The 21,902-nt window shown below is 41.7% G+C and overlaps 1 protein-coding gene across 2 annotated transcripts in view; it reads right to left on the bottom strand.

The window, feature by feature from the left end:
- prex2 (phosphatidylinositol-3,4,5-trisphosphate-dependent Rac exchange factor 2) overlaps positions 1-21,902 on the bottom strand; it is a 400,722-nt gene that overhangs the window by 284,378 nt on the left and 94,442 nt on the right. For both annotated transcript variants that reach the window (XM_073041067.1, XM_073041077.1), the window contains exon 6: positions 16,911-17,072. In XM_073041067.1, the coding sequence (XP_072897168.1) occupies positions 16,911-17,072 (162 nt within the window). The remainder of the gene's footprint in view (positions 1-16,910; positions 17,073-21,902) is intronic.

Here is a 21,902-nt window from a genome sequence, read left to right on the forward strand (position 1 = left end):
ACACTCATCCCAGGACCGTAAAGACACCTATGTCAGATAATTGTTTGACTATAGTTCCGCCTTCAATATTATTATTCCAAACAAACTCATCACCAATCGGCCGGAAGTTAATGTCTCCCTCTACAACTGAATCTTTGACTTTCTGACCAATATATATCTTTCTGCCAAAGATAGGCAGCAATGTCTCTGCCACAATTATTCTAAACACTGGGGCTCCAGAAGATTGTGTCCTCAGCTCCCTGCTCTACTCTCTGCACACTCATGACTATGTGGCCAGGTTCTGCTTTAACTCCAACTACAAGTTTGCAGATGATACTACTGTAGGGAGGCCCCGGAAACCGGCTCCACTCAGAGTCGGGACTTATTCTTATACTCGAGGCATCAGATCGGCGCGGGGAGCTCTGGTGGTCCCGGCGAAAATGCCGCCCCTTAATTCTGTTTCTCTGACAAAGATGCTGTGTAACCTGCTGAGTATTTCCATCATTCACTATTTTTTTATTTCAGATTTCCAACATCTGCTTTCTGATTCTACTGATCCTGCCAACTACTTTCCCCTTTCATTTTGCCCCACTCAGGAACTACAACTAAACTTTGATCTTGTTAAAGTCCAAAAATAACCAACCTATTTCCTCACAAAGCCAAGCAACAAGCTGAGCATTTCCTTCTGGAAAAAAACCCTCATGCTCTTTCTTTTTGTATCTCAGTTCATTCACCCAAAACCAAATGGCTATGTTTTTAAAAAAATATTATCCATTCCATGACAGAGGGCTTGGCTTAGGACTTCATCTAAGACTCTGGCACTAGCTCTCAATAATCTGTTCTGTTTATTCAGACTTCAAAAATGTGTTCAACTTCCTGTCCAAAGAGCTACAGTCAGAAATAAATTTTATGAAATTTAAATGCAGCCATAACAACACTCTAAAATTGGATTGACACATGCCATTTTTAAGCATTAAGTAGCTTTTACCTGAAGTAGATCACTTTGGCAAATTTGTTCCAGCCACCTTTGATTATTACCCGTTAGCATATCCTGCATTCCCTCCAAACAACACATTAACACTTGTACTGCCCTAGATCAAAGCTCATAATATCAACACTCTGACTGTTTAGTCTTAGTGGAAGTAAGCACAGATCAAATAATAATCCTGCCTTTCTTGTTATTTATAGGGGCACTGCCAATATGCCTGGAGAGCCACAGAAATTATTACACACTGCTCAAATGCATTCAAAGTTCTACAGAGTCTACTGAGTTATTCATTCAATAAGTGCTTCAATCCCTAGCCTCTGAATCATTCCAGCTGGCAGCAGTAGAACTAAACACAAGGGATTCTGCAGATGCTGGAAATCCAGAGCAACACACACAAAATGCTGCAGGAGCTCAGCAACTCAGGTGGCGTCATAGAGGGTTCTGATAAGGGTCTCGGTCCAAAATGTTGACTGTTTATTTCCCTGACTTGCTGAGTCATAGACCCGTTTCTCAATTCGGTTCGTAATACAACATCAGAGAAATTACTCAGGGTCTCCACTAGAAAAGAAATTATGACACTTTCTGCACATTTCATTGAAGAAAAAGTGGTTTTACCGGTTCATTATCAGTGCAGGCAGTCACTGTAAGGCCTCTGATTAATAACACATAACTTCTGCTTCTTAAATGTACACAATTATCAATGATAAGGAAAATATCATGCTGATGTAGCCAAAATTCTTCCATTCTGAGCAAGGCCAGCTTGCCAGATATCTACAGTGGTCAGCAATACCCAGAGGGATCAAGCCTTGGGTACAGCAGCTTCTTTCTGTTTTCATAGCATGTCATAGAAACATAGAAAACATACAGCACAATACAGGCCCTTCAGCCCACAAAGCTATGCTGAACATGTCCCTACCTTAGAACTACCTAGACTTACCCATAGCCCTCTTTTCTCTAAGCTCCATGTACCTATCCAGGAGTCTCTTAAAAGACCCTATCGTTTCCACCACCATCGCAGGCAGCTCATTCACTGTGTAAAAAAATGTACCCCTGACTTCACCTCTGTACCTACTTCCAAGTACCTTAGGAGAGCACCCTTCTGGTTCTAATAACTTCATTCTTAAGCTCCTTCCTGCTAGTCTTATAATTTTCTAGATCTCTATCATTACCTAGTTTTTTGAACTTTTTGTAAGCTTTTCTTTTCTTCTTGACTCGATCTTCAACAGCTTATGCACACCACGATTCCCATACCCTACCATCCTTTCCCTGTCTCATTGGAACGTACCTATGCAGAACATCCCGCAAATATCCCATGAACATTTGCCACATTTCTGCCATTCATTTCCCTGAGAACATCTGTTCCCAATTTATGCTTCCAAGTTCCTGCCTGATAGCTTCATATTTCCCCTTACTCCAATTAAACGCTCATCACTTCTATTTGGTCTCCAACCACAACAGCTGAGCGCCGAAACAACTAGAATCACGACATTATCAAAACCTTGAGGAAAAGCATCTTTTTTCCCTCCCAAAATTGACAGCTTGTTACATGTATCTCTCTGGAGATATCTTGCAGTATATCGCTTACAGATGTGAAGACTTCACCAAAATAAACTGCATGCTGCACAACTGTGCACATCACAGGCAGCAACCAGTGGAAGGGCCTCATTAAAACAAGGAGTCTGAAAGCTTATTAGGCTGGGCCTGAAGGAGCAAGAGAAACATAGGCAGAGCTACGAGGGGGAAGTCACAGCTGAACATCAAAAGCATCATCCCTCAAATGAAAGAAGTATGGAAATATTGTCAGAATCTCATAAGGGTACTTGCTAAATCACTGACCCAATGCAAATCATCTACAAGTCTGAACACCAAGATTGCATTTACAATCATGCTCCAATCATTTTTGATGAGAAGGTATAACTCAGAGCCTAGCAACAATTGACATGTGTAATATTAGCAACAATTCTTAATGAGGCGTCATAGAGTATGCAGCAATACTCACATCTGTCACAGCAGTGTAACATATGGCTGCACAGTTTGCATTTGAGCATTGCTAATGACTTGGAGATTCACTGAAAACAAAGAAAATTCTGTGCACAGAGTTTTTACGATTTCCCTATGATCCTGTGGGTTTGTTTCGGGTGGTCCAGTTTCTCCCGTATTCCAAAGACATATGAGTAGGGTCAGCAGATGCTGGAAATTCAAGGCAAAACACACAAAATTCTGGAGGAATTCAGCAGGTTAGGCAGCATCTACGGAAATGAATAAACCGTCCCGATGAAGGGTCTCGACCCCAAACATCAACTGTATATTCATTTCCATAGCTGCCACCTGACCTCCTGAGTTCCTCCAGCATTTCGTGTGCTTTGCCTTGAATTTCCAGCATCTGCAGATTCTCATGTTTGCGGGCATGCTATGTTGGCACCAAAAGTATGGTGATACTTGCGGGCTGCTCCCAGCATAACGCAGACTGTGTTGGGTTGTTGACCCAAACAACACACTTCACTGTATTTTTCGAAGGACATCAACATTAATCTTTTTAGGAAGGCATCACAATCATAGAACTCTTGAATCTTCTGCGGCAAGACAGCTGTATGGACCTTGCTCCTGGTGTCTACACAGCTTACTACACCTTGAGTCAGACTACAATCTTAACAACCATATAATCATATATAACCATATAACAATTACAGCACGGAAACAGGACATCGCAGCCCTTCTAGTCTGTGCTGACGCTTACACTCACCTAGTCCCAGTGGCCTGCATTCAGCCCATAACCCTCCATTCCTTTCCTGTCCATATACCTATCCAATTTTACTTTAAATGACAATACCAAACCTGCCTCTACCACCTCTACTGGAAGCTCATTCCACGCAGCTACCACAATTAAGCCTGATGAAACACACAACCCTCTAATTTAATATGTTCATCTCTCAAGACACCAGATTATGTTGTGGTGCCAGGCGCAATGCTGAATTTTGTTCATTTTCCTCATCCTCACCAATTCCTTTCCTGAATCTCTTCGCTCCCTGCTCCTCAATACTAAAATACAAACCATTAGTTACTTATTCCCATCCCTTGTTGCAAATAATCGCATTTCAATGAATGAGTTTGATGTTTTCGTTTGTCAAACTATGCACGGTTTACTTTTGCTTTTATTGCATCCTTCAAGGGGAGTGGTTGGCTTATTTTTAAATTTTGTTACCATTCATGCCACTGGTAGTTAGTGAATATCACTGAAACACCAAATAACAGAGTTACATTTGAAGGAAAACTGCGCCATTGCAGGAGATGGGCAATTGTACAATAATGTCACCTGTACCGAAAAGCTTCTGCGTGCACGCCATCCAGACAGACACTTGATGCAGGAAGTATGCGCTTGAAATCAGCACACTGAGCAGGGTCAGGGGTTGGAGGTGGGAAGGAATTGTTGACGTTTTGGGACGAGTCCAACCGGCTTTTGCCCCTTCCTTTCCAGACCTGGCCCAAAATGTCAACAGTTTATTCCCTTCCATAGATGCTGACTGAGTTGTTGAGTTACTCCGGCACATCCTGTATGCTGCTCAAACATCTGCAGTACCTCTTGTGTTTACAACATTAGACTTCCTCAGTAGAGATTCTGCATACAAAATTTGGGTCGTCATGTTACAGCTGAAAAAGACTTTGATGAGGCTGCACTTAGAAACATAGAAAGCCTACAGCACAATACAGGACCACAAAGCTGTGGCAAACATGTCCTTACTATTGAAATTACCTAGGGATACCCATAGCCTCTATTTTTCTAAGCTCTCATTTACCTGTCCAAGAGTCTCTTAAAAGACCCTGTTGTATCCACCTCCACCACCATCACCAGCAGCCCATTCCACGCATTCACCACTCTCTGCATAAAAAACTTACCCTGAGATCTCCTCTGTACCTTCTTCCAAGTACCTTAAAACTGTGCCCTCTCGTGCCAGCCATTTCAGCTCTGGGAAAAAGCCTCTGACTAGCCACACAATCAATACCTCCGTCGCTCCAAGGAGAAAAGGCCAAGTTCGCTCACTCTATTCTCATAAGGTATGCTCCCCAATCCAGGCAACATCCTTGTAAATCTCCTCTTCACCTTTTCTATGGTTTCCACATCCTTCTTGTAGTGAGGCAACCAGAACTGAGCACAGTACTCCAAATATGGTCTGACCAGGGTCCTATATAGCTGCAACATTACCTCTCGGCTCCTAAACTCAAGCCCATGATTGATGAAGGCCAATGTACCATATGTCTTCATAACCACAGAGTCAACCTATGTGGCAGCTTTGAGTGTCCTATGGACTTGGACCCCATGATCCCTCTGATCCTCCACACTGCCAAGAGTCTTACCGCTAATACTATATTCTGCCATCATATTTGGTCTACCAAAATGGACCACCTCACACTTATCTGGGCTGAACTCCATTTGCCACTTCTCAGACCAGTTTTACATCCTATCGATGTCCTACTGTAACCTCTGACAGCCCTCCACAACACCCCCAACCTTTGTGTCACCAGCAAACTTACTAAACCATCCCTCCACTTCCTCATCCAGGTCATTTATAAAAATCACAAAGAGTAATAGTCTGTTGTTGCATTGTCTGCAATTCTGGTGGCTGTTTATCAAAAGGACGTGATTTAAGCTGGAGAGGCTGCAGAAAAGATAAAGAAGGATGTTACTTTTGTACCTTTTCTACACCTGGAAGGCCTCAGTTATAAAGAAATTACAGATGGACTGTGACTGTTTTCCCTGGTGAGGAAAGATTTAAAGGGGTCTGGAAAGGCAAGGTTTCACACAGAGGGTGATGGGTATATGGAATATGCCAATAGGAGAATCAATAGAGACAGGTACAATTACCATGTTTAAAATATATTGGGGAAATGCTATGGTTTTCAGGGGTTTTCCGTTTCTAGCCCTGTCGCACATAATCACCTTTTTTTACCTACTACGTACGATTCAGCATTCCATGTTTGGTACAGGAAGGGCATTAGACATTTTGAAGATCTCTTCATTGATAATCGCTTCGCTTCTTTTCAGCAGCTCTCCGTTAAGTTCAACCTGCCTAACGCTCACTTTTTCAGATATCTCCAAATCCGACACTTTACTGCTCCTTTAATTCCTAACTTTCCTGAAATGCCTGCGAAAAATGCTATGGACCTATTTCTTTCCATTAATCCACTAGGTAAAGGTTTAATTTCAATTATCCGAGATAAACTAGCAGCCTTACGACGGGCCCCTGTGGATAAAATTAAAATGGCCTGGGAGCAGGATTTAAATATCTCCTTATCCGAGGAGAGCTGGGACTCAGTTCTCAAATCGGTTAACTCAACCTCCCTTTGTGCTCGCCATTGCCTCTTACAGTTTAAGATTGTTCATAGAGCCCATATGTCTAAATCTAAACTATCTCGATTCTACCCTGGCATTAGTCCGCTCTGTGATAAATGCAAGAGAGGCGTGGCCTCTCTCATCCATATGTACTGGTTCTGTCCTAGCTTGGAGAAATTCTGGAAAGATGTCTTCACTACATTATCGGGTATTCTGAATCAGCACCTAGAACCTAACCCCTTAATTCCTCTGTTCGGTTTTTGGGGCGAGACAGATTTATGTCTGGGTCCGACCAAATGCTGAATACTATCCTTTGCCTCTCTCCTGGCGAGACGCTTGATCCTCCTTAGATGGAGAGATGTTGCCCCACCCACTCATGCGCAATGGCTTAACGACATTATGGCCTGCTTGGACCTCGAAAAAATTCATTATTCAGTTCTTAATTCGGATCTAAAGTTCCATAAGGTCTGGGGACCTTTTATCGAGTACTTTCATAACCTTCCTCTTGACTAGGGTTTTTTTTTCTTTTTTTTTCTTCTTTTCGGTCCCTTGCTTTCAGCTCCCTTTTTTTTCTTGTGTTGTGGGGCTTGGGGAGGACACTAAGCTCACTTGTCTTTAATTTAGGTGCTTTTTTGTTAAATTCTCTTCCTTTGTAGCATATTGTTATTGTATGCTTAATCTTGCACTGTATTAATGCTCCTCATTGGGATTTGGGGTTTTTAATTTTGTAAAATGTTTTGAAAAACTAATAAAAAAATTAAAAATAAAAAAAAAGATATATTGGGCAACTACTTGGATAGGAAAGGTTTGGAGGCATATGGGCTAAAAGCAGCTAAATGGGATTAGCTCGCTTAAGGGTCTTGGTCAGCAGGAACAAGCTGTTTCCATACTGCATGGCAATATGTCCACTGTGTTTTATTCTAGTTACTCACTTGTGTTTACTATACATCCCTTGGTGCATTGCAGTTTATTGCTCTAATCCAAGAACAAATTTGGTTTGGATTTAAGATGGCTTAATGTCATTTCCAGTGCACAAGCATAAAGGAGAATGAAATAATGGTTACTCTGGATCTGATCCAGCACAAAAATAAACGAAAAAGATAGAGAACACAATAACAAATAAGAAACTAAATAAACATGAATACAAAGAATACCGTAGCTTATATACATACGTGACACTAGGCTGTACATAAGGTGACTGACAAGAAATGATAAGGTAGTTGTGGAGGTGTTGCCCAGCCTTACTGCTTGGGAAAAGTAACTATTTTTGAGTCTGGAGGTCCTGGTGTGGATGCTGTGTACCTTCTCCCTGATGGGAGTGGGACAAACAGTCCATGTGCAAGGTGATGAGGAGCCTTCTTGATATTACTGACCCTTTTCCAGCACTTTTCTGTATATACGGTATATGTTTGATGGTGGGTTGACTGGTGCTAGTGACGCTGATCTGGAGCCTTCCTGTCTACCGCACTAGCTTCCATACCAAGCAGTGATGCAATTTGTCAGGGTGCTCTCTAATGCACAGCTGTAGAATGATCTGACTATGGATGTGCAAAGTCCAGGTATCTTCAGCCTCCTCAGAGAGCAGAGACGTTGGTGAGCTTTCTTGGCAGTGTAGGATGTGTTCTGGGACCATGAGAGGTTGTGTGTGACGTGCACTCCCAGAAGTTTAAAACCACATGCAGTTTTCACTACTGTGCCGCAATGTAATGGGGGTTGTGAGTGTGATATGGGGTCTGCTGAGGATAGGGCGAGTATAAAGTTTTGTAGGTAAATGAGAAACTCAAGGAATGGCTCTTAGACCCCAGGAGCAAACAAGATAATGGTCATAGTCATAGATAGAGAGATACCAGAAAGTTAACAAGATGGAAACCAGAGGTCCCAAGAGAGCCTGGTACTGAAATCTCACAAGCGAAAATGTTGTGTATTTAATGAGGTGATCAAAAGTGGGCACATGTAAAGATTAAGGACAGAACTGGGACCATTCTCCTGCACAGTGGAAAATGTGTCTGATGTAATCTGGAGATGACACATTGATCAGTTGAGGAGATCAGAGTCAATTGTTAGAGAAGAAAGGCATCCAGATCTATCAGAACCACTTCCTGCAGTCCCAGAGTCAATTCCTACAACCACCAAGGAGGAAAGTACCTGAGATAGTTTCACAGCCACAAGTCTCACCTGCCAGGTAGAGTGACAATCCCTCCATCCCTGTCAGGAAAGAGGTTATCTCACAACGAGTAAGAAATCCTCCACAGCAATTAAATCTTTATGGGACAATTTAAAATTTGCTATGCTGCGCATATCTGTGTATCTCTCAGTTCAGCTAGTGGCTTAATCTAGGGGATGATAGCCCCTGGCCCAGCCAAACTTAAGAAATCTCATTTGGGTGGATGCTGTATAATGCGTCCCCGTTACAAGTCAGTACCACAAAATAACAAACAGTACACAATATGTGATTAAATAATTGAGCTTTATAATTCTTAATTTGACTATATGGTTAAGTAAAGAAACAAAAAAAAGGGCCCACTCCCATGAAACAGTTCAATGCGCAAACGTAGCTCACAATGTCGTCCAATTGTTCCCGTTGTCCTCCTCCGAGCGTAGCCGACCCTCAGACCCTCACTCCTCAGTCCACTCCATCCGGCTGTCTACCAACTCTCTCCACTCGCGTCCTCTCTCTTCATCTCTCCCCGACAAAAGACAGCGAAAATTCCTCTTCCAGACCCACAAGAAAGAACAACTCTCCTCTCATTGGCTAACATACATTCCAAAGTCTCCATTATCTCCAGTCATAACCCAAACATTGTTGCTACAGAGAAACCATTCCTTTAGCCTTAGCAGCGAAACATTACAGAGAGGCCATTACATTAGCAGTGAAATCTTACAGCGTGTTACATTCTCCCCCCACCAAATTTAGTCATGTCCTCATGACATTGAGATAATTCGCCAATCCTTCCTGCAAAACACAAACCCCAATCCAGGTGTAAAAGGCAGTGACATAGCTCCCCAAAATGGTAGGGGTCACACTCTGTTCCCCTGGCGCTACATAGGCCAGCCTATCTGGTAGTCTCCTAATTCTCTGAGACCTCCGTTCCCCCTCACCTAACTCTTCAGGTTCAGACACCACTGGGGATACTTCTAGTCTACCTGGCAAGGCCTCCCCCAACCTACCACTTGTGACCACCTATAACTCAGACCCCTCTGTCCTGTGGCCAAACCCCCTTTCTCCCTTGCAGGGTCCCACTGCAACCCAGGCTGCCCACAGATAGTCCTGCCACCACTTCACCTGACCCAGAGGGAAAAGGGCCAGGAGTCTCTTCCTCAACCAATGGGGAATTAGCGAAAGGCAGCATATACCACCCATCTGGGTTCTCATCCTCCGAATCAGTATCCCTCTCAGGGGTGTGGGCCAGCCTAACCTCTCCTGCAGTAGGCCCTGCAGTCACCCCACATTTCTGCAGAGCCTTCTTACTAGGCGTAGGCTCCAAGTCGGTCTCTGGGTCTACCTGCACCTCTCGACCCAGGGGCAGCAGGTGGTTCCGATGGAGAATCTTGACAGGCCATTCCCATCCTCTGGTTTCACCCGGAAAACTGGTAGGTTTGGCATCTGACTCTCCACCACATAGGGCGTAGCCACCCAGCAGTCAGCCAACTTGTGCTTTCCAGGCAGCCCCAAATTCCTTATGAGGACTCAGTCTCCTGGCAGGAGTTTGGAGAACCTTTTGATCGTATCTCCTCTTATTTCCTTGATTCTTCTTGGCAGCCGAGACCCCAGCTAATTCATAAGCCCTTTCCAGCTCTCTTCTCATATCAGACACCTACTTCAGATAAGTCTTCATTGGTAAGTCACCCTCGTCAGTCCCAAACCAAAGGTCAATGAGCAACCTCACCTCATGCCCAACCATCAGATAATGTAGTGAGTACCCAGTAGCTTCATTTCATGTTCGGTTGTAACTGTGAACTAGATGCCCAATATGTTGACTCCACCTGCTTTTCTTACTAATCTCCAGGGTCCCAAGCATGTCTAGCAAAGTCCGATTAAATCTCTGGCTGGTGACCACCTTGCAGGTAATAGGGGGTGGCCCTCGACTTCTCGAATCCAAGCATGCCCAGTAACTCATGTATGAGTCTGCTCTTGAAATCCCACCCCTGATCACTATGTATCCACCTGGGAAGGCCATAATGAATGAAGTACTTCTCCCATAACACTTTGGACACCGTAGACACTCTCTGGTCCTTGGTAGGAAAAGCCTAAGCATATCTGGTGCAGTGGTCTGTGATGACCAAGACATTCGCTGTCTTGCTGGCATCGGGTTCTATGGACAGGAAATCCATACACACCAGGTCCAGGGGCCCTGCACTCTGCAAGTGGGACAAAGGAGCTGCCCATGTAGGCAGTGTCTTCCACCGTATGCTTCGAATGCATGACTTGCAGTATTCTTTGACCTCCAATTTCATCCGGGGTCAATAAAACTGGTCTCTGAGCAATCCATAGGTCTTTTCCACCCCCAAATGTCCAGAATCATCAGGAAATGACTTCAACGCAATCCTCCAATACTTCTCAGGCAGAACCAGCTGGCAATGCCAAGGTCGCTCTATGGGGTGACGTGACCCAGTATAGGATCTGGTTCTGCAACTCAAACCAAGGCCATTCTCGCAGTAATGGAGGCACCGACGCGTGTTTCGTCTTCTCTGCCTGAGCCATGTCTCCCTTTTTAACCGCTGCCCAAATGGTAAGAATGCCCAGATCATCTCGCTGAACAGCTGCCATTTCCTCAGAACTCAATTCCAGCAGCTGATTTGTCTTCAGAGCAGTCAGCGGCCTGCCCATTCAAACTTTCAGCCAACCTCTGTCACTTTACGTCATCAGAGCACTGCTACTCATTTAACAACTGAGAGATCTGCTCTGCCAAGTCTCATACTCCTCTTCCCCTTTAGGGGTGGGCGTTATTACAGAGAATAGATGGAGCCTACCATAGCAGGGACTTTGAACCTGGGCATTTTCCATTTATTCACCAGAAAGGTAAGGGCAGATACTACCTCAGAATTCTCACACTCCCCTGGGAGACACAGACTAACTAGACATTCCAAATCCAACCACTCCTTCCCCTTACTCCTATGAAATGATAGAACCCTGTCTTTGAAATGTCTGCCCCCAGCTACTATTATGTCAGCGGTGGAGTGCATTAAAACGAGAGCTGCGCCCAGCATTTTGTCAAACCTCCAACTCAGAATTGCAGCTTTAACAGTACTTAACAGGCAAATTAACAATCCATCTGGAGTATGAATATCTACTCGACTGGTTCAATGCTCAGGTGCAGAAAAGGTACAGATAAAGAAAAGGGCCCATTCTCATGAAACAGTCTAATGCGCAAATGTTGGAGCTTACAGTGTTGTTCATTTGTTCCCGTTGTCCTCCTCCAAGTGTAGCCAACCCTCGGACCCTCGCTCCTCAGTCCACTCCATCTGGCGGTCTACTAACTCTCTCCACTCACATCCATCCTCTTCATCTCTCCCCGTCAAAAGACTGCAAGAATCCCTCTTTCAGACCCACAAGAAAGAACAACACTCCTCTCATTGACTAACATACATTCCAACGTCCCCGTTATCTCCAGTCATATTGCTGCTACAGAGAAACCATTCCCTTAGCCTTAGCAGTGAAACATTACAGAGAGGCCATTACATTAGCAGTGAAACCTTACAGCGTGTTATACCTGTATACCTGTATAGTGGTTATCTCATATACTGTGTATATATCAAACAACATATTTATAGTATTACTCAAATTTTACTAAAATATTAAATTCACAACACTCCTCCTTGATATGTGTATACAAGTTGAGGTGCATACTATATTGAGTTGGAGTTTCATGCTAAGCAGGGAGGAGTGTTGTATATTTAATATTTCAGTAATATTTGACAAATATTGTAAATATATTGTATGTTTAAACATCATTTGTTTCATTACATAATTCTTTACGGGTTATACGTAGAAGTATTATATGTGAATGGTATACATCATTATACCACTATGTCACATGTGATGCCTCAACCAAAGTGAAAACTAAGACATGTTATTCCTGGCTCAATGTTTTTCTTTCAATTAGTTTTATGTTTTGGAGTTACAAACATGACTGGGAACAGGTTGTGTTGCAGTGGGGCCCTGCTAAGCAAATTCTGTAATACCCCAATTCAGAGAGAAGAGAAATACAGCATAGAAACAGGCCATTTGGTCCATTGATTCCTTTTCAATAAAATATTGAAAGAACGTGCATATGCTCTACAGATTTTTAAAGCTAAAGTGAAATTTCATGGGAATTTCAATATCTGAAATACTTTACTGTTATCTGTTATTTGTCTGTTCCCAGTTACCTTTATATTCTTTAATAAATAGTTAAATAAATCTGCTTTTACTAATCACTTATAAAATAAGAAAGATTGTGAAAAATATGTGATATGATTTCATTTGAACTGAATTTTACAACATAAAAGTGGTTCTCAATTCTAATCCTTTCCAATATTGGCTTCAAACCAAGTCCCTGTTCTAATTTAACATACTCTAATAAAGCAAGCCATAAATGTTTTCATTGCAGCTCTGAGATTTTGACAGATTTACATTTATGCTGGAAGCTAAAGTATTTTCCTTCATAACTAAATGCGGGATATAAAAATCACTTAATTAATTACAGTGCTAGTTTACAAGAACACATTAGCTTTTCATATTTATTCTTATTATCATTAAATTGCTCAGTGCTGCATTTCAATATCAATTGATATCTTCCTGTAAACTAATTTTTGTGATACTGCAAATGAAATACATGCATTATATTAGTTTTACTGTCACAGAGAATTCTTCCATCTTTAATCAGATGATTGCACTATTTACATAATCTGGGATTGAAAATCTTGTGATTAAAAAGATTTTCTCAGATTATGGTTATATGTAAAAGCAAAACTCAGGAAGACACAAAAATATTCACAGTATTTTGTTTACCTCCATTAAGACCAATGCATAATAACTAATTAGCCTGTAAAATATAATTTATATATTATATACATCATTTGGTTTCTCAATCTACGTTAGTTTCTGTTCATAGGAATCAATGGCTTTAGAAAGATAATTGTAAATCATATATATAATCTACAATAGAAATCCTAAGTACATTCAACTAATTTTAACATCTGATAAAAATATTTTTCAACTATATTCTACTTTTCTAGCTCTACCTTCATAACCACCCTAAGCAACCTGTTTCACACAATCTCTATCTCAGTAAAACTATTAATATATTCATTACATATTTCCCTCCTTTTCTCCACAGAATATTGAAAACTTTGATATCATTTTCCTGAGCTATGTCTAGAATAAATTTTTCTAATTTCTTTAGCATGTTAGAACCACAGAAATTTCAAGTGGCAACTTTGAATATTAATTGGTTAACCCTATCTGGAGCTTCACTGATGCCAGAACAGCATAACAACATCTCAGCTGTTATACTGAATGCACTTGTTCTAAAATTAGCTGAAGTTTTGCCAGCTCAATCTAGTCCAGCATTAATCAAATAATGCTGTCATTCATGTGTATGGAATAAGAAATGCTCAAGGATAGAGTACAAAAATCAGAAAATCATGTTATTTCTATGCAGCATGTTCAGAACTATGCTCATGCTTTGTCTCCTCAGATCAAATGGTGTGAGATCAACAACCTGAATCTCAACTTGGACAAGACAAAAGAGATGATTGTAGTCTTCAGGAAAGTGCAGGTCAACCACTCCCCACTGTACATCAATGGTTCTGCTGTGGAGAGAGTGAACGGCACAAAGTTCCTTGATGAGCACATAACAGGTGATCTAACCTGAACCCACAACATCCCCTCACTACTCAAGAAGGCACAGCAGCATCTACACTTTCCAAGGAGATTAAGGCATGTAAGGCTCCCCACACCCATTCCAAGAACTTTCTACAGGAGTACCGTCGAGAGTGTACTGTCCAGCTGCATCACTGTGTGGTACCGAAGCTGCAGTCTACCAGACTGCAAGACCTTACTGAGTACAAACTGCCGAGAGGATCTCCCCACCCACCCCCATATGTGACATTTGCCAGGGCCTAATGCATTGGTGAGAATCCCTACCATCCATCCCACAATATTTTTGACCCAGTACCATCAGGAAGGAGATAGAGGATCATCAGGACGAGGACTACCAAACTGGGTAACAGCTTCTTCCCTCAGGCTGTGAGACTAATGAATACCCTGACGCCACTGATATCTCATCACTAGGACAGTGAGCTGTTTACCATTTACTGTGCTGTTTATTGTGACTGTTTACCTGTGCTGTGCAATTCACATGCATTTTGAATTACTTTACATTTATCTATTTGTGATAATATTTTGTTTTATGCGCTGTGTGTGATACACGTAGTTTGGGTGTACCGTGGTCCAGAATAATGTTGTTTAATTTGGTTGTATATGGTTCCTGAAGTTTGTTATAGCCAGAGGGGGTAATGGGGATAAGCTCCCACTACCTATTAAATGTTCCCAATGGCATGCGCCACAAATACCCTCTGACAATCAAGTCCAGCTCCTGGCCTTCACGTGTGGCTTTGCTACTGAGCTCGGCAGAACAGTTTCTACTGACAGGAAAAGGGGCAAAGGTGGGTTACTGGTGCCCTAAAACCAGTCGGGTAAATGGGGCTCATCAGCCATGGTTGGCAGTTCATCTAGGAGAAGAAAACTTCTGATCTCAATCCTCCGCTGCATCGCAGCTGTTCCCACACCTGGGGAAGGCTTCGGGAGTAAACCGAGGGAAAAATGCGGAGCTGGTGTTCCTGAAGCAGTCCTACATTGAGTTCAATGCAGACTGGCAACTCCTGCGATGCTACTGGTACCAAACAGTATCAGTCTCTTCCGTCCTTTGGGGTTAATCAGATATGTGGAGAGGGGGAGCTTGCTACATGGGCAACAGCTTGCTCTCCATATTGTACTACTCAGGCTTAGGTATCTAGACAGCTAGGACACAATATCCATGGTCAACAGAGGCCTCAGCATAGGTACAGTCAGATAAACTTGAACTATATAAGGAGCAATATATTTGAACTGGAGGCAATTTAGTGAAGGTTCATTTGGTTAATTCCTGAGATGAAAGGGTTGTCCTATGAGAAACTGTTCAGTAGTAGGCCTATACGTATTAGCACTTAGAAAAAATGAGAAGTTATTTTGATTGAGACAGACATGATTTTGAGGCAGTTAGACAAACTAGAAGCAGGAGAGGGGGTGCTGGTGAGCATGCTGGAGAGAATAAATCACAGTACTGCAGGGGAAGAGTATGAATGAGGCCAATAGGATTATTCTCCTGGGAATTGACATGGGATGAGTAGGCCAAATGTCCTACTTCTGAACTGTAATAAATACACTGCAGATAGTATCAGCACATTTGCCACTTGGAGAAACATCATTTCAGAATAAAGGCTACCATTTAAAGATGGAGACAGAAAGGAATTATTTCTGTCAGATGGTTGTGAATCTTTTGAATTCTGCACCTCAGAGTACTGTGGAGTCAGGCCTTCCATTTACCATCCCACTCCCACTCATTTGCATGATGATGGAAAATGTCAGCATTGCTATTGAACAGCCATTACTCATCAAATACAAACTCACTCTAACTCGTTCTCATACTGTCAGAAACACGAAGCCTTTGAGGGGCTAGCTAACAGTGAATGCCCCTGACCTTAAGGTAATTTTGACTAAGTGTGTACCAATACCTCAGACACTTTCAGTTATCATTTGTCAGTCCTAATTACTGGAGGACCCTGCTCAGCAACACTGCAGGATTCCTCTACCCCATACACAATGAAGACATTCAACCACCAATAAGAAATATTAGTGATGAACACGTAATGGTGGCCTTTCAAACAACACCAGCATCAAATATTATTTTTTTAAATATACTGCAGTAACTTCTGAAGGCTTCTTCCATTGCATCTTCCAAAATTTCAATCACTGAAAAAACTAGGGGTGTTGGCAACATGGGAACACTAACACAAGCAAGTTTTCCACCAACTCATACACCATTCTGACTTGAAAGTGTTTGGTTAATCCCTTATTGTCACCGCGTCAAGGTCCTGAAGCATGGTTTATGGCAAAGGGAAAGCAGGAGAGTGGGGTGAAATGGATTAGTTCTTTAAAGAGCCATCAAATTCACAAAGGACCAGATTTGCTTTATTTTGTTGTATGTTTCAAATAGCTGGCCAGTGGTGTAGTGGCATCAGCAATGGACTTTGAATTGAGCGGTCCTGATTTGAATCTGGCCGGCTCCTTGCATGCTTTTCAGTCACACTGGGTTGAGCATTGTGTTAGCAAATCAGCCTCATAAAAAATCAGACAAAGTGCTAAAAGAAACGGCAAGGTTGCCAGCTGATGACCCACAAGGTGTGGAGAGGAATGACAATATTTCAAATATGTGAATAAATACCAATACCTAAAACCATTCATATTTTTTCTAGTACTTCACAAAGCAAATGCTCTGAGCTAGCTTTAAGTTTCATGAACATCATGTATGGGATTATGGTGTAGCTTTAACTTCAAGGTTGTAGAGTTTAAATTACAAAGAGCAGCCATACCTCCCATCCTTCAATATGTGACTGCCATTCTTCTAGAATTTCCAGCTTTTCCATTTGTCGCTTGGCTTCATTAATGGTGGAGCATACTGTTTTCATGGCCTGAAGAGCCTCGAGTACTGCTGAGTAGTCATTATGCTTCTTCGGTGTCCTCTTCACCAATTCCTGAATTGTAAAAGCACAGAAAAGTAATTCATAAAAAAATATTCATAGTTGTTTGTAAAAGAATAGAAGTTGTTTCTCCTCAGGGCCAACATTCTTCATGGATCACGAAATAAGCAAAATGCTTTGAAACAACCTTTCAATTTTATATATTATGAAGCAAATGAAAAAGATTTGACAAATAAACTTTCATGAACTTGACCATAAGGCCATAAGACATAGGAGCAGAACTGGGCCATTTGGCCCCGTCGGGTCTGCTCCCCAAAATGATCATGGTCATTTGACCATTTCCCTCTCAACCCCATTCTCCTGCCTTCTTCCCGTAACCTTTCATGCCCTGACTATCAAAAATGTATCAACCTCTGCCTTAAATATACCCAATGACCTGGCCTCCACAGCTGCCTGTGGCAATGAATTCACCATCTTCTGGCTGAAGAAATTCTTCCTCATCTTCATTCTAGATGGACACCCCTCTATTCAGGTCCTAAACTCCCCCACTATAGGAAACATCCTTTCCACATCTACTCTATCTAGGCCATTAAACATTCAATTGGTTTTAATACAAACCCCAACCATTCTTCTAAGTTCCAGCAAGTCCAGGCCCAGAGACATTAAGAGTTCCTTATATGATAAGCCTTTCATTCCCTGAAGCATTTTCGTGAGCCTTCTTTGAGCCCTCTCCAATTTCAACACATCCTTTCTTTTTCAGCCCCAAACTGCGCACAGTACCCCAAGATTAGCCTCACCAGTGCCTTCTAAAGCCTCAGAATTACATCTTTATTTTTTATGCTCTAGTCCTCTCAAAATGAATGCATTTGCCTTTCTTACCACTGATTCAACCTGCAAGTTAATATTTAGGGAATCCAGTACAAGGACTCCCAACTCATTTTCCACCTCTGATTTTTGAATTTTCATCCCGCTTAGAAAATGGTCTACGCTTCATGACATTTTATTCCATCTGCCATTTCTTTGCCCATTCTCCTGAATCAGTCTAAGTCCTTCTGCAGCCTCCCTATTTCCCCAACACTACCTCCCTCTCCATCTATCTTCATATCGTACACAAACTTGGCCACAAAACAAAGTGGTCCCAACACAGACCACTCCTGTTGTAATTTGTGCCCGCATCCTAGCTGCTGTTCAGAGGTTTGCATACAAATCTCATCAGGCTCTTTTTACCCTTGCAGTTACTTAACTCTACCTACAACAATCCTATATTGTCCAATCCTATGTCATATTTTTCTAAGGATTTGATTTCAGTTTTTTTTTTACCAACAGAGTCACACCACCCCTTCTGCCTACCTGCCTGTCCTTTTGATACCATGTGTAGATAGATAGATAGATAGATAGATAGATAGATAGATAGATAGATAGATACTTTATTCATCCCCATGGGGAAATTCAACTTTTTTTCCAATGTCCCATACACTTGTTGTAGCAAAACTAATTACATACAATACTTAACTCAGTAAAAAATATGATATGCATCTAAATCACTATCTCAAAAAGCATTAATAATAGCTTTTAAAAAGTTCTTAAGTCCTGGCGGTAGAATTGTAAAGCCTAATGGCATTGGGGAGTATTGACCTCTTCATCCTGTATCCTTGGATGTTAAACTCCCAACTGTAATCTTCTTTCAGCCATGATTCAGTGAGGCCCACATTGTCATACCTGCAATCCCTAACTACACTACAAGATCATTTACTTTGTTCTGTTAAGTGCGTGCATTCAAATATTAATACCTTCAGTCCCCCTTCGGTTCAGGTGTAGCCCTTCCTTTTAACAGGTCATCCCTTCCCAGAAGAGATCCTAATGATCCAGGAATCTGAAACCCTTCCCCTTGCACCAGTTCCTTGGCCATGGACTCATCTGCTAAATCATCCTATTCTCACATTCACTGGTGCATGGCTGAGGCAGCAATCCAGAAATTACCATCCTGGATGTCCTGCTTTTCAGCTTTCTACATAGTTCCCTAAATTCTCTCTCTAGGACCCTTTCCCTCTCTATGCCTTTGGTGCCAATATGTACAAAGACTTCTGGCTGCTCACCCTCTCCCTTTAGAATGTCAGAGACACGATCTAAGATGTCCCTGAACCTGGTACCTCAGAGGCAACATATCATCTGAATGTCTCTGTCGTATCCATATGGGCACAGGATTTCAGATTTCTGGACCTTGAAATGCAGTTCATATTAATTTCAAAAAAAAACCGTACCCATTACACTTTTGAAAACTGAGAGGAAGTTCCTATCGTTAGGCATTCTCACGTTAAAATCTGGAAAACCAACTCACTATAGTATCTTGAACACCCACAAATCTCTCAACATAGATATAAATAGTTGTTAATGACAAAGAAACATAAACATACACTTCCTAAATAATTATGGTCTGATGCAATTCCAAAATACACATAAATAAATTTGATTTTGTTAATAAAGGTACAAGCTTTTCCTCACTTGTGGAAACTTAACCTTGTTTGTCCTACTTTGCTAAACCACATTCTAAACTGATGAACCCATGCTTAGTTTTCTCATTCAAAGTTTAAAGTAAAATTTATTATCAGAGTACATACATGTCACCAAATACAACCCTGAGTTTTCCTCCTAAGGGCATACTCAGCAAATCTGTAGAATAGTAACTGTAAACAGGATCAATGAAAGAGCAAGAGCTTAGAAGACAATGTACTGTGCAAATGCAAATATAAATAAACAGCAATAAATAACGAGAGCATGAAATAACAAGATAAAGAGTCCTTAAAATGAGATCACTAGATGTGGGAACATTTTAATAGATGTATGTAGTTACCCTCTTTTGATCAAGAGCCTGATGGTTGAGGGGCAGTAACTATTCTTGAATTCGGTGATGCGAGTCCTGAGGCTCTTGTACCTTCTACCTGATGGCAGCAGTGAGAAAAGAGCATGGATCTTCGAGGATCTTTGATGATGAATGCTGCTTTCCTATGGCAGCATTTCATGACGATGTGCTCAATGGTTGGGAGGGATTTACCCGTGATGTACTGGGCTGAATACACTATCTTTTGTAGGATTTTCTGCTCAAAGGCATTGGTGTTCCCATACCAGGCTATAATGCAGCTAGTCAAAACATTTTCTACTATACGTCTATAAGGATGTAACACCTCTAAGTACCGTAGATTCCGGACTACAGAGCGCACCTGATTAAAAGCCGCTGGCTCTAATTTTAGAAATAAAATCAATTTTTTACTTGTAAAGGCCGCACCGGATTTTAGGCCGCACCGGATTTTCGGCCGCAGGTGTCCCACGTTGTAATATGAGATATTTACACAGAAAGATATTACACGTGAGGATTTTTTAACTTTTAATTAAATCCATATGGTAACAAAAACAAATACATATTGCAAATGCTTTTTTTCGAACCGTGCCCGTAACGCGGCTACTTTTAAATATACGTTGCGTATACTTCTTTACTGAACAACATTCCAATATCTCCTAACGACTGGTAAAAAATATATATACTGCAGCCTACCAGGAAAAGTTATTGATTGCCTTTAACTTAAAAGCAGCGTTTTCGCTCCACCGCTCGCCCCCCGCCGTCCCGTTTATCGCAAACGGCATTTAAAAGCAGCGTTTCGCTCAGATCTAATGCCGCTCCGTCGCTCGCCCCCTCCTTCCCGTTTATCGCAAACTGGTATCCCACAAGACGCGGCGAAACCGGGTGTGACGTCATAGCATCCCGCGATGTAGTACAGAAAACAAATATAGTTAAAACTCTTCTAACTTTAACTAGAAAATGAATTACTAAGCGAAAATATTATAAACTAAATAACTGCCATAAAGGCAGCACAATGCTTTTCTTCGAGTGTTTTCCATGTTGATGAGGGTGAGTACAAATGACTGATTTACAATAATTTAATTGTGAAAGTGCGCTTGATTTATCGTACAATTTCATTGGACCTCTGTGAACTACTCATCAATTTTATTGGTCTACTGTTACGAGGCAAAATGTTTACGAGGCGGCATGAAAAAAAACCATGTATTAGCCGCTCTGGATTAAAGGCCGCAGTGTTCAAAGCTGTTCAAAATGTGGGAAAAAAGTAGCGGCTTAAAATCCGGAATCTACGGTAAGTAGAAGTGCTGTTGTGCTTTCTTTGCAACTACATTTATGCGATTGACCCAGGACAGGTCCTCTGAGGTAGTGACACCCAGGATTTTTTTTGAGTTGAGTTACATATGGTGTAGATTTAATATTATCCCAGAACACTAAATACGAGAGGCTATATTAACTCCGCAACCAATTAATAGTGAAATTGTGTAATTACAATGACTATCATCCTCTTCTTCATGTGATTCGGAAAAAGGTACCCAGTTTATGGCAGGAAAATATTTTCCTGCCATAAACTGAACATTCTTCGAAGTCCTGCGACTGGTGATGTCCTGGGTCGATTCCAGATATCGAAGCACAAAGTTTGAAGACGGATGTTGGTGAGTCCAGAAGTCAGAGGCCTAATGTGTGTGAGCGTAAGATCCCAGGGACAAGGACTGGAGGTGTCTGGCCTGGGCTTGGAGGCCTGTCTGCGCGCAAAATGATTTGTGGGTGGGAGGGTAGAAAAGGAGCATACTTCGCTGTTGTTATTTTGTTGTGTTGCTTGTGTTGTTCTGCTGAACATTGTGGGCATTCTATGTTGACGCTGGGATGTGTGGTGACTCCTTAGATTGTACTGGTGCTTAAAGCAAATAGTGCATTTAACTGTATATTTCAATATATATGTGATAAATGAATTAATCTGAATCCAAATACAAGTTAAGCCAAATAGCAAATATACAGTATATATTTTTTAAATTTCAGAACCAATTTGCTCT

This window comes from Hemitrygon akajei, chromosome 1, assembly GCF_048418815.1.
Source record: "Hemitrygon akajei chromosome 1, sHemAka1.3, whole genome shotgun sequence".
Lineage (NCBI taxonomy): Eukaryota > Metazoa > Chordata > Chondrichthyes > Myliobatiformes > Dasyatidae > Hemitrygon > Hemitrygon akajei.